We start from the raw sequence: 13,402 nt of genomic DNA on the forward strand, positions 1-13,402 counted from the left end.
CATAGCTTCCTTTCCCAAGCGCCTCTGAGCCTTGGCAGAGCCCAGTCCATGGCTTCCTTGTGAGCAGGTAGCCTATTCCACGGTAGGACAGGTCTCACCATGGTAATAATGTCACTTGCTTTTTATTTAGCTAAAATTTGACTCCCTAAAATATTCGACCTATTTTAACCTCTAGATTCTCAATGAAGAACTAGTAAGACTTCCGGTTCTACCTCTTAATCCTTCAGCTGTTATGTAACACCAGTACCAGGCAGGGCCATCGCATAATGTAGAGCTTGGTCCAGGCGTGGCAGAGAACTTCTTAAGTGACACAAAGCAAATGAATGAATCATGCCCCTGGCAGTTGGCAAACTTTCTAATAGGGGTGTGTTTTACTGCCTCCCACACTCTCTAACTGCTCTTCCAACTGTGTCTTCTCCCCAGTCAACTCATCGGGACCTTTTCTCTCCCTCTCTACCAATGCTGACCTTCCTTTCCCCGTAGCCTTAGTGAATGATGGTTTCTTTATTCCTATATGGAAGACATAGCTGAAAAAGTTGATTAGGAAAATTGTTTTTGCTAATTCCATCACATCATGTAGGGAAAAGATAGAACTTAACTACTTAATTGAGTAACAAGTAGAGAAACACAGCAATCAGATAATAAAATGAACAGTTGCTTTTTGCCTTAAAAAATTAAGTCTGAGCTCAATGATACACAACTAGACCATCAAATTATTCTGATATTGAGGAAAACAGAAGCTCTTTTGGATAACCCTGCATTCCAGGCTTTCAGTGGAAAAGACAAAGACACGCACTGTACACCATTAAGTACTTGGGAGACATGATTTTAACCAGGATGTAACTCAATTATATTAGTGATTTATAAAGAGTCTGGAGAAAATATTTCTTTATTTGGGCATGGGCACTGTCAGATTAAAGGTGCAGTGGTTCTAAATGCTGTTTTTTCCAGCCCTGTCTTCGATTGCAACAATGTGAGTGTCTTGTCTCTGCTGGTGGATTATTAACAGAGGTTATTGGTCTCCATGGCAAAACGATTGAATGATTGCTCTGAACGTAATCTCATTTATGGGGGTGCAAAAAACAAAGCACTTCAGGTCGGGAGAATGTATAAATGTCCATCGCCATCGAGGTTCTGCTATTTTTGAGAAGCTGAAGCAACTCCAAGGACACAGTTCACAGAAATTTGGTTCTCAGCCCCAAAATACTGATTGAATTGGGGACAATTACAAGGACTCTCTGGCCAAAAACCCTTGAAGAGGCCCTGTGAAGGAGGCAGTGAGGAGCTTTTGATTGCTGAACTGTGTCGTACCACCCCAGAATGTGCACTGGGGGCTGTGCCAGATGCCTGGGGGGGACCCTCATTCCCCTTGCTTTTTTTGGCTTCCTGGCTAACATCCTGTTATTTTTTCCTGGAGGAAAAGTGATAGATGACAACGACCACCTTTCCCAAGAGATCTGGTTTTTCGGAGGAATATTAGGAAGCTGTGTCTTGGTGAGTAGGGAAGCCTTAAAGTCCTCCTAAGGGAGATTTTCCCTTCCCCACAATCCTTTTTAAATCAGGTACTTATTGAACAGGGAGATATTTAGTTGGTAACAGAAGCTCAAGCATTGCATGATGAGAGGTCAATGCCTTAATTTTTTTCTCCTTTCTGTTAGGATCTGACAAGGACACGTCAGCCAAATTTACTAAGTAATTAATCTCTAAGCTTGGGCTGACAGTTCTCATGGGTCATTTGAGTCCCATGAACCGAAGTGAAGGTCACATAATTTCTTGATTCCAACGAGATAGTGCCCAAAACAATAACAACAACAAACCCACGATGCAAACCCGCTAGAAAAGTAAATTGACTTAAAACCACCATGAGAAGCTGTTGTCAGTGCGGTCGTCTTCCACTTAAGACCTAATGATTTCTTTACCTCTGGTTTCCAATAGAATTGGGAACCTCCGTTTGAGAGAGTGAAAAGGAGAGAGACTCACTTTTCATGACAATTGAGGAAAAGTTTCCTATTCTTTTTTCTAACACACCATCAAAATGGAAACTCAGATTTTGAAATCTTGCCTCATTGAAGCTGGTTAGTCAGCCCAAATGGAATCTAAGTACTCCATAACACTCCATTACCCCTTCAGCCATGCTCTGTTACTTTGCCATTCCCTTTGGATCTCCAAGTCCCTCACTGTGGATGGGGCTCCTTATACAGTCAGGCAGGCTCAGGCCCTCCCTTCAACTCCTGGACTCTCTCTGAGGTGCCTCTCTTGCTGGTAGATGATCTTCCCTGCGCTGGTGTTCTTGGGCCTGAAGAACAATGACTGCTGTGGGTGCTGCGGCAACAAGGGCTGCGGGAAGCGATTTGCGGTGAGTTACCATGGGGGGCAGCTACTAGAATTACTCCAGGCTGCTCTGTGTTTTTGTGCTGGGCAGCATGGGGATGGAGACAAGTTATCAGCTCCAGCCAGGACTCTGGGAGCAGCTGGTGGAGGGATAAAACTGTGATCTTTCCTGCCAGTGTGAAATAATAATAATTTTCCAAAATACCATAGCCCTCATACTTATAGGTGTTAATACTGTATGAGATTTTACAAACCGACAGGGATGTCAGAACTGGAGATTCAGAGGGGTCCCATATACAGAATGCAAGCCTGAAAGGCAGAGATGAAGCTGCAGCATTCCTCTGCCACTGAGAGGCCGTAAGAACTTGGACAAGCCATTTCCCTTTTCTGGCCCTGAATTGCCTCATCTGCAAAGGGGACTTGGGACAGGACAAAAGATGGTATCCTCCCCTCCCCAGCAGGCTTCTAGGTTCCTCACACACACCACTTCCGTGTTCTCTATTTCTGAGGCCCAGCACCTCCGGCTTCCACCGGGCTCTGCCTCAGGACTTCTGTTTCCTCTCTTGCTTCACGCGGCCATCAATCTTTTTAGTAGGTGAACTAGAGACGTTAGGCATCAAAGTTCCAGGCTGCAGTGGAAAGAATGCTGGGACATGGGGACAGGACCCATTCTGCAATTGAGCAAGTCATTGTACTGCTCTGCCTCCCTTTGCTCACGTATAAAGCAGGAAGCTGGACTAGACCAGAATTTCTCAAGTATGGGACAAGCTCTGGTGCTACACGGATGTGCTATATCTTTCAACAACATAGAATGTCATTCCCATTCAATTCTCCTTCAATCCTTTTGATACTATCAAGAAAAAGATCTTATTTTGATATACATAAGTCTTTCTTTTTTCTTTTTTTTTTGAGACAGGGTCTCACTCTGTTTGCCCAAGCTAGATCTTGGCTCACAGCAGACTTGACCTTCTGGGCTCAAGTGATTCTCCCACCTCAGCCTTCCAAGTAGCTGGGAGTACAAGTGTGCCACCCCACCCAGCTGACTTTTTGTATTTTTAGTAGAGAGAGAGTTTTGGCATGTTTCCTAGGCTGGTCTCGAACTCCCGGACTCAAGCAATCCGCCCACCTGAGCCTCCCAAAGTGCTGGGATTACAGGTGTGAGGCACCGTGCCCAGTCGTCTTTACTATTTTTTACCCTTCATAATCTCCCTTTCTAACAAAGAGAGGCTAAGTCTTGGCTCCAGGAATGAATGCAACATTATTTAACTAAAATGCAACTATATTGTGTTTCTATCTGCCAATGATTCTAATTTTTCATTCATATAGTGATATAAATGAATAAAATGAGAGTTGACAAAAAATATTAAGAGTTAGATACATTGATGAGGCAGAAATGAAGCATAGTAGAACTGGAATTACTGGTCTGAAAAATGAGGAAGGCCAGTTTCTCCTGTATCTCCCATGGTTCACATGTCCTCCTAAAAGATTCATGAACTACAATAATGAATTAACCACATTTACTTTAACTTCCTAAAGGGAAAGGTACATCTATCCACTCTGAAACAGGATCCTTTTAACATCTCTTTCTTAGCATTATTTGTTCATTTATTCAATCAAAAAATATTGAGCACATATGAAAGGCTGAGGCTGGTCCAATGTGCATACATTACAGTTTTCATGTGAGTTCAAAGGTCAGTCAAAGAAAATATAACATCATGAGTACCAAATAAGTATTGATAATTGTTATGTTAACACTTAAAATCATCATTTACAAAGAGTTTTTTTAAAAAACCCACAATTTAATATAATCATGTAATATATGTTTTATATAACAAAGGATATTTTATGTAATTATAAAGGAAAAGAAGATATTTATAACTTATTTTCCCCTTGAATTATAATCCCATTATATATTGTGAGCTTTTGGGGGATAGAAGTTGGAGATGAGGACTTTTTTTTAATTAGCAATTAGGAAAATAGGATTAAAAGAAAGAAGAGTCATTTATTTCAGAAATCTAAAATTTCACAACTGGTGCTGAGTAAAAGGCTAAAGACTGGCTAATATAAAATAAGGGATCTTTTGTTTGCTTTATTTTTGTTTTTAGGTTTACATATAACCACAGTGAGAAGTAAAATAGCATTCTAAGTATTACACAAAACTTGGTTTTTAAAATTAGATGTAAATGAAGTCCAAGATGAAGGCAAAAAAGTTTGTCTTTTTGTTGTTGTTGTTTGTTTGAGATGGAGTTTAGCTCTTGTTGCCCAGGCTGGAGTGCAATGGCGAGATCTCGGCTTACTGCAACCTCTGCCTCCCGGGTTTAAGTGATTCTCCTGCCTCAGCCTCCCGAGTAGCTGGGATTACAGCCATGTGCCACCATGCCTGGCTAATTTTATATTTTTAGTAGAGATGCTGTTTCTCCATGTTAGTCAGGCTGGTCTCGAACTCCCAACCTCAGGTGATCCACCCACCTCATCCTCCCAAAGTGCTGGGATTACAGGCATGAGCCACTACACGTGGCTGAAAAAAAAATTGTTTTTATGAGCACATTTCATTAAAAAAAGTTTTGAGTTAATAGGATCTGAAATATTTGGTCTTCTCAATACAAGTTGTCTGTGGGGGCTGTCTAAGCCTCCATGTGGAACCTGCCCTTGGCATGAATTGAGGATAACTACTCCAAATGACCAACTGACCATCCAAATGATGAGGCAGCGTCCATCAAAGGACCAGCTGCACCAGACTGTAAACCAAGGCACCTAGCATGGCTGCCCTGGGCCAGGGTTGACCACATGCTGGGTAGCCAGCAGAAGGATTTCTTGTCTTTGATTTTTTTGTTTTGGTTTGTTTTGTTTTGGTTTTTTCTAGACGAAGTCTCACTCTTGTCCCCCAGGCTGGAGTGAGATGATGCAATCTCAGCTCACTGCAACCTCCGCCTCCTGGGTACAAGTGATTCTCCTGCCTTAGCCTCTCGAGTAGCTGGGATTACAGGTGCTTGCCACCACACTTGGCTAATTTTTTTTGTATTTTTAGTAGAGACAGGGTTTCACCATGTTGGCCAGGCTGGTCTCGAACTCCTGACCTCAGGTGATCTGCCTGTCTCGACCTCCCAAAGTGTTGGGATTACAGGCGTGAGCCACCGCGCCTGGCCGATTGTTTTGTTTTTTAATCAGCTGCCAATTTTTAAAAATTCAGAGATAGAACATAAAGTATCTAGATATCTGACTTTTTTTCCCAAGAAATAAAAAATTAATCTGGCACCCCTAGCCTGCATTTTGGCACAACAGCAGCCTTCACTGGGCCTGGCTGAGCCCCACGGGGCCCACCCTGTCTGCTCTACTCAGTTAGGGTCCCTTCCCTGCCCCTAAGACCATTGAGCTCATGCCCCCTGCTTCAGACTCTTGTTTGCTTAATGTTATGTTCTAAGGCTTTGGAGCATCAAACAATAATCATTTCTTTTTTTTTTTTTTTTTTTTTTTTTTGAGGTGGTTGGGGGTCTCACTCTGTTGCCCGGGTTGGTCCCAAACTTCTGGAACTCCGGAACTCAAGCAATCCTCCCCACTCAGCCTCCTGAGTAGCTGGTGCTACAGGTGCTCACCACCTTACCTGGCTAATCATTTTTCTAAAATAAGGTATTTGCATTTTGTCAGACAAGAAGCAAAAATACAGACTAATTTGGAGAGAACTATACTGCTGAAGTTCTGAATTATTTTCCAAAGGCTCACACATTCCCCTCCAGGCTCCAGCTCCTTCAGGGACACGGGGCTTCTGTGGAGCACTGCAATAGGGAGCATTGCATAGGGAGCACTGCAGGTGGAAAGGCCTGTGAGGCAGACAAAGACTGGGCCACCAGCTGCTAGGCTGAATCCTCTGTCCCCTCTACAGTCTGCTCTCTGTCATTTATTTTCCTGGCTCCTCTCTCTCTTCTCTCATCTGCATTATATCTTTCTGGAACATTCCCCAGAGGCCAACTGCACCATTCTCTTTCCTTTCCTCGGGTAGCAAAACCAAGTAGGAGATAGGAGAAGCAGGATGTGGTGGCTGCAGAGATAAAGCAAGACAATAAGCTGGAAAGAATCTTGGATCACCCGATTCATAGTTTCTTGGTAAAGCCGAGAAAATGGCTCTCCTCTGAGGCAGAGCAAGACTGAAGCTCAGCTCCAAAGGCCTGCGCTCTTTCAAATAAATTAGGCTAAAGGAGAGCCGGGAAAAGTGAGCCCTGGAGCAAAAATAGTGAGAACCCTGGCCTGGGTTTGTTTTCAGGTAACAGCTTCTTCCTCCCAAACCCGAGATTCTCAGTGGCTCCTTGGCAGCGTGTCGGTGGCTGATCAGCATCTCCTGCCCTCTAATCCTTCTAAAAAATGGATCTTTCAGGGCCCAGTGGGGCAGCAAATTAATTTTGTCAACTCGTTTATGTTAAGTACGTGTTTTATTAAGAGCCTTTTGTAAATCTTGGATTTGACTCAAAGGAGTGTCTCTAATAATGAGACCAAAGGTAGATTGATGAGGATAAGTGTTGGGTAGGCAGGCATTTCACCGTCCTTAAAGCATATTAGATAGATCAAGGCCCACCCCACTCATAGGCAGGCCAGATGATCAGCCTCCCTGTTTTGAAGAAAGGTCTTGGTCATGTCCTAACATAGTCTGTGTGCTGTGCTCAGCACTTCTTCCCGTGCCTGGCTCATCAGTGCCCCCTAGAGACGCCTCCTGAGTGAGCGTTTCTGGGGACTTCCTCTTGCAGAGGTCCTGCAGGCCAAAAGCATCGCTAATCTACCTCCTCATTCCTTGGAATGACAGCCAGCTTGAGGAAGATTTAAGAAAGACAATTCCTTTAGAGAAATGGAATATATTGAAAGAAAAAAATAAAGTATGGAATTTTATTTCTTTTTTTTCCAGATGTTTTCTCCCTAAGCTCCTATTTTTATTCTACTTCTACATATTTTATTTTATTTTTATTTATTTATATTTTGAAACAGAGTCTTGCACTGTCGCCCGGGCTGGTGTGCAAGAGGTTGGCGCAATCTCGGCTCGCTGCAACCTCCGCCTCCTGGATTCACGCGATTCTCCTGTCTCAGCCGGCCCGCGTAGCTGGATTACAGGCGCCCACCACCACTCCCAGCTAATTTTTTGTATTTTTAGTAGAGACGGGGTTTTACTATGTTGGCCAGGCTGATCTCAAACTTCTGACCTCTTGATTGACTGCCTTGACCTCCCAAAGTGCTGGGATTACAGTCATGAGCCACCACGCCGGCATCTTCAGTAAATATTTTCTATGCTTCAAAACCCTCTGCTACAAAATGGATCGTGGCTGTTACTATCTCTCATAAGGATGTTGTAAGTTCTAGGGGAAGATTTTGCAAGCATTTGTTGTAAGGGAAGAGGAGGGAAGTACCAACTAAGTGCCTAGGGTATGGAGGACACACAGATCCTCAATAAGTACTTGTTGGATGGATGAAGTAAGTGAACACCTAGGAGAGAAAATGGGCTTCCATATTTATCACACTCAGTCCTCACAATAACCCTCTGAATTCGGCATTAAACTCCTCATTTTATAAATGAGGAAACTGGGGCTCCTGCAAGTTAAGTTTCTGACTGCCACTTCCCCCACTCCCTTCCCAAGCCCAGCCCAGGCAAAAAAATAGAGGATATTAATTTTTAAGAAGAAAAAACACTTCAGGTAATCTTTATTCCTCCTTACTAAGGAGGAATGTCCCTGCCCTAAGGACATGCTTTGGCCAACATAAGCACCTACATGACCCCAGGACACACCATGTGTGGAGACAGAGCTGGGATCTGATGGAACCTGTCTGTCTCCAGAGCCCAACAGAAAGGGAGGTCTTCAAGCTGGCAGTTGGTGAGTTAGAGGACATATGATTGCAGGCCTTCTTATCTACTCTTTCAAAGGAAACATTTGCAGCGTATGCTATACGCATTTCTTTAACAATGTGAGCAGAATATGTGCACTGAGCAGCTATGAGGGAATTAGCCCGTTGAATTTTTTTTCTCCAGAGTATTGTCTCTGTATTTGTGGAAAGTAAGTGTGTGTGAGGATATAATAACAAAAATACTATAATATAATAATGACATTGATCAAGTGCTTGTTAATGTCATGGGAAATTATCCAAACCTTGGAAACAGGAAAAATAATTCTAGGTGTCCTATCAGTGAGGCACTGGGGATTACTAGTAGCCTATCCCACCTGGGGATGATCTGATTTTCCAGAGGTGTGTACCTTTACTAATTAGGCTATCTTACATATTATCGGTAAGGCAGGTACTTATTAATGAGCCTTATTTTACAGAAGAAGAACTGGAATAAAAAAGATTAACTTCCCAAGATCACCAGGGAGGAACCAGAACTCAGATCCAGATCCATCTGCCTGTAATCCATACCTTTGACCACAACACAGTAGTGTCCTTCTTCACCATTTATTCACTCAGACCAGGTAGAGCATGCCCATAGCACAAAAACCGCAAAGGAAGCCTCCCTTATCTGATTCCAAAGTCTGCCAACTTCCCTCCTCAGAGGTCCCCACTGTTCTCAATTACTGTCTCCTTCCAGAGATATCCCAGGACTTTTGCCTATTTGCTGTAAATAATACCAATTTTGAAGTGTCTACCCTCTAATGTACTCAACTTGATCTCAAGAACATTTCTTTTCTTTTTTTCTAGACAGAGTCTGGCTCTGTTGCCCAGGCTGAAGTGCAGTGGTGCGATCTCAGCCCACTGCAACCTCTGCCTCCTGAGCTCAAGCGATCCTCCCACCTCAGCCTCCCGAGTAGCTAGGACTACAAGCACACACCACCATCCCTCACTAATTTTTGTATTTCTTGTAGAGATGGAATTTCACCATTTTGGCCAGGCCGGTCTCAAACTCCTGGGCTCAAGCGATCTGCCAGCTTTGGCCTCCCAAAGTGCTGGGATTACAGGACCAAGCCTGGCCTTTCTTTCTTGAACATTTTGTGTCATGAAACCCATGATAAATTGAAATTATTCTATGCTGGCTTTTTGACTGATCGTATCTCTAGGAATTGATTCTAGAGAATTTGTCATTTTTAAGACTTCCCAATGTGAAATAACTTAAAGCAACATGACACAGCATGTATCTTGCTTCCTGTGATTTATCCATAAAATGTGCTGAGACCCCCCTCCTTCATAGAATCTGTTTTTCTCTGTGACAACCTAGTCTTTCATGAAGACTACTCAATCTGCCATATGTCAACAAATGTTTCCAGACCACTCAGAACCTATCTCTGAAAGGGCGGTAGGTAGCATTAGAAGAAACTGCCCGAAGTGTAAGATTTTGCTTGCTCTAGTCCTAGAGTTATACTAGCTATATCTAACTGAACAGAAATTTGGTTGGAGCATGGAGGCGGCTAAGAAACAGAAAACCAGCCATATAAACTCTCAGTAAGAATTGTAGGCCAGGTATGATGGCTCAGTAATCCCAGTACTTTGGGAGGCCAAGGAAGGAGGATGGCTTGAGACCAGGAGTTTGAGATCAGCCTGGGCAACACAGTGAGACTCTATCTCTATTTAAAATAAACTAAAAAAAAAAAAAAAGTAGCAACATTTTCCAAAGTGTTTTCTTACAAGGACTCTCGGTAGAAAAAAAAAAAAAAAAAAAAACCTTATAGAATCCAATAAGAATGGAAAATTGCAAGTACAATGTATACTCAATTGCAAGTATAAGGCAAATCTGAACATAAAACCATGTCTTATTTTCCCATGAAGAAACTTCAAAAAAGCTCTTTAACCAACAATAATATATAAACTTTCAGTGACATAAACATATTTTAAATCATGTTATATAAAATATGAAATAATTTTAATATATTGATTGTGAACTGACATTTCTCCCTTTTTTTATTTATTATTATTTTGAGACAGAGTCTCACTCTGTCGCCTATACTGGATTGCAGTGGTGTGATCTCTGCTCACTGCAACCTCCGTGTCCCATGCTGAAGCAATTCTCCCACCTCAGCCTCCTGAGTAGCTGGGACTACAGGCGCACACTACCATGCCTGGCTAATTTTTGTAGCTTTTGTAGAGGTTTTGCCATGTTGCCCAGGCTGGGCTTGAACTCCTGGGTGCAAGTGATCTGCCCACCTCAGCCTCCCACAGTGCTGGGATTACAGGCTTGAGCCACTGCGCCTGGCCCGTTTATTTTAAAATAAATAAATATTCATGTTTCTTTTAATCAATGTCTTTGCTACTACTAAAGACACACTTTGAGCCATCAAAAGACTCCCACAGCACATCTTCTTTTCCGTTTAAGTCTGAATACAACATTTATGTGTCTATGCATGATGCTGTCAGGGGAAATTTCACCCTTAGTTACAAATATCAATTCTCAAAAGACAAAGGCAATGTTCAAACATTCCTCCTACAGGTATATATTAATGATCTCCACAATTATACACACGAAGTGTGCTTATTTTAGAATGCAATTTATTTATTTATTTATTTAATTTATTATTTTGAGATGGACTCTCGCTCTGTCACCCTGGCTGGAGTGCAGTGGCGCGATTTTGGCTCAGTGCAACCTCTGCCTCTCGGGCTCAAGCGATTCTCCTGCCTCAGCCTCTTGAGTAACTGCGATTACAGGCATGGGCCACCACACCCCGCTAATTTTTTTTTTTTTGGAGGTGGAGTCTCATTCTGTTACCCAGGCTGGAGTGCAGTAGTGTGATCTCGGCACACTGCCACCTCCACCTCCCGGGTTCAAGCAATTCTTCTGCCTTGGCCTCTCGAGTAACTGGGAAAATAGGCACACACCACTGTGCCCAGCTAATTTTTTTATATTTTTAGTAGAGATGGGGTTTCACCATATTGGCCAGGCTGGTCTTGAACTCCTGACCTCGTGATCCACCAGCCTCAGCCCCGCAAAGTGCTGGGATTACAGTCGTGAGCCACCATGCCAGGCCTAGAATACCCTTTAAACTATGACAATGCCTAGAATACCTTGTTAACTATAATATCCAGAACTAGGAATTATGGGTTCAACCTTTTTATAATAATTAATAAATATATGTTAAGAAAAAATTTTTAACACAATTCTGTCATCTAACAATGATTGAGTTGTTTCTGACTGATGTCTTCTCTATGCAGTACTTGGTTGTTCAAAATAAAGTGTTTGAGGGAATACATTATTGCCTGATAAATGAAATAAGGACTCAACTCTAAGGTAATTGCTTCATTTCTGAGGAATAATGTGAGAGTGAATGATTTTCCTTATATTCCAGCATATGTAATAGATTTCCTTCTCAGAAGTTTACACAAATTCATGTTTCATAAGTACTATATTTTTAGAAGTGCAGCAGGAATGAAACTGAGTTATGTAATCCAGCAATTCTCAAACTTATTCAACCTTACATCCTTTGGAAAAGAGATTGCCTGTTCTAACACGAGAAATTTACAAAATCTTCACTTACTTCTGACCTAGGTTAAAGTCATGAATGTTCTGGATGCCGAGAGCGGATTTAGATACCCTAAACATAAACAATAACGGGAAAAATCTAAACAATTAGTAATATGAAACCTTAGTCATTGAAAATATGCAACAATTCATTATCCAGTGCCTTTGATAAGCTAGGAAGAAGGAAAACTGTTAAGACTATGCTAAGTGTGGAACAATGCCCTATCTTCAAATAACTTATTGTCTGTGACTTCAAGGAACTTGTGCTCTATTTGGAGAAGACAGCCATAAAAAGCTATGCATTAGTTGGGCATGGTGGTGCATGCCTGTAGTCCTAGCTCCTTAGGAGACTGAAGTGGGAGGATCACTTGAGCCCGGGAAGTTGAGGCTGCAGTGAACCGCGATTGCACCACTGCAGTCAGCCTGGGTGACAGCGCAAGACCCTGTCTAAAAACAAAAACAGAAAAACCTATGCATTATTGTATTAGAGGCATTGTGCTGTGATAGAAGTTTGTGCAATCTAGAGTACGGGGGTTGGAAGAGATGAAGAATGAAGGGTCAGTTCTACAAGGAGAGTCAGACAAAGCACATGAAGTTAGAGCTCAGTATTAAAACGTTGCATCAATCAGATGAGTTGGCAAAAGAGTTAAATTTTCTATTAAAAAGAATTTTTTAAAAAGTTCCATCAAAAATACATTGATATATGATATGAAAATGAATCCCAGCTAAAGTAGAACTCCATTATTACACAGATTCCAATCACCCAGGCACGATCAGGTCCTCTTCACCTTCAAACCTCACCCCATCCCAGATATGTATTATGATAATATTGTTAATAACATGAAAGGGGAAAGGGAAAATAGCTGATGGTTAGCTTAGGTTGCCACGTCTAATGTTCACAACAGACATTTAAGGTGGGGTCTATCATGCCCATTTTAAGATGACAAAACTAAGGCTCTGAGGACACATTCATTATGCAAAGGCATTACACAGAGAAGACTAGCAAAGCTGAGATATGAGCCTGGGTCTGGGCCTGCTGACTTTAAACCCTGTGCTTTGTCATCAAAGCAATAGAGGTGATCGTTTTCTGCCTCTTCTTCCAAAACTGTAAATGTTTTCATGCTACTCTCTAGTTACTGTCTAGAATGGATATTGCATAAGTTCTTAACATCCCTGGGCCTAACTTTTTTCATCGGTAAGAGGGAGTTAACCTAGTTGGACTCCAGGATTGCTTCTGCCTTTTGCAGTCAATAATTCTATTTTGATTTTATAATTGAATAAACAATATGGTAGTCTAATCTGTTTTTCATTAATCTCCATCATAGAAAAATATTTAAAAGAATGGAATTTTTTGGATTGTTTAACCTAAAGAAGAGAAAATGCTCCAAGGGTGGAAGGGGTGAGAGATATCAAGGCAATCTTCAGATATTGTAAAGACTGATGCCAAATGGAAGACAGGTTAGACTTGATCTTTCTGGCCTCAAGGGACGTAATGAGGGCCAATGAGGAGGAGTTCTAAACTTTTACTCTTTCCCATAAGTAGAACCTGCCTATCACATGAGACATCACAGTGACTGGCTTTAGCAGGATAATTTGACCAGAAAAGTTAAGATTACTGCCAGGCCAGGCACGGTGGCTCATGTCTGTAATCCCAGCACT

At 42.0% G+C, this 13,402-nt stretch overlaps 1 protein-coding gene across 1 annotated transcript in view; it reads left to right on the forward strand.

The window, feature by feature from the left end:
- Positions 1-422: 422 nt before the first annotated feature.
- Positions 423-13,402, forward strand: part of TM4SF4 (transmembrane 4 L six family member 4) — a 28,806-nt gene continuing 15,826 nt past the window's right edge. Inside the window, exons 1-2 of the mRNA XM_030822701.1 lie at positions 423-1,494; positions 2,267-2,356. Coding sequence (XP_030678561.1) covers positions 1,321-1,494; positions 2,267-2,356 — 264 coding nt within the window. The 5' untranslated portion in view covers positions 423-1,320. The remainder of the gene's footprint in view (positions 1,495-2,266; positions 2,357-13,402) is intronic.

Source organism: Nomascus leucogenys, chromosome 11 (genome assembly GCF_006542625.1).
Source record: "Nomascus leucogenys isolate Asia chromosome 11, Asia_NLE_v1, whole genome shotgun sequence".
NCBI classification, from domain to species: Eukaryota; Metazoa; Chordata; class Mammalia; order Primates; family Hylobatidae; genus Nomascus; species Nomascus leucogenys.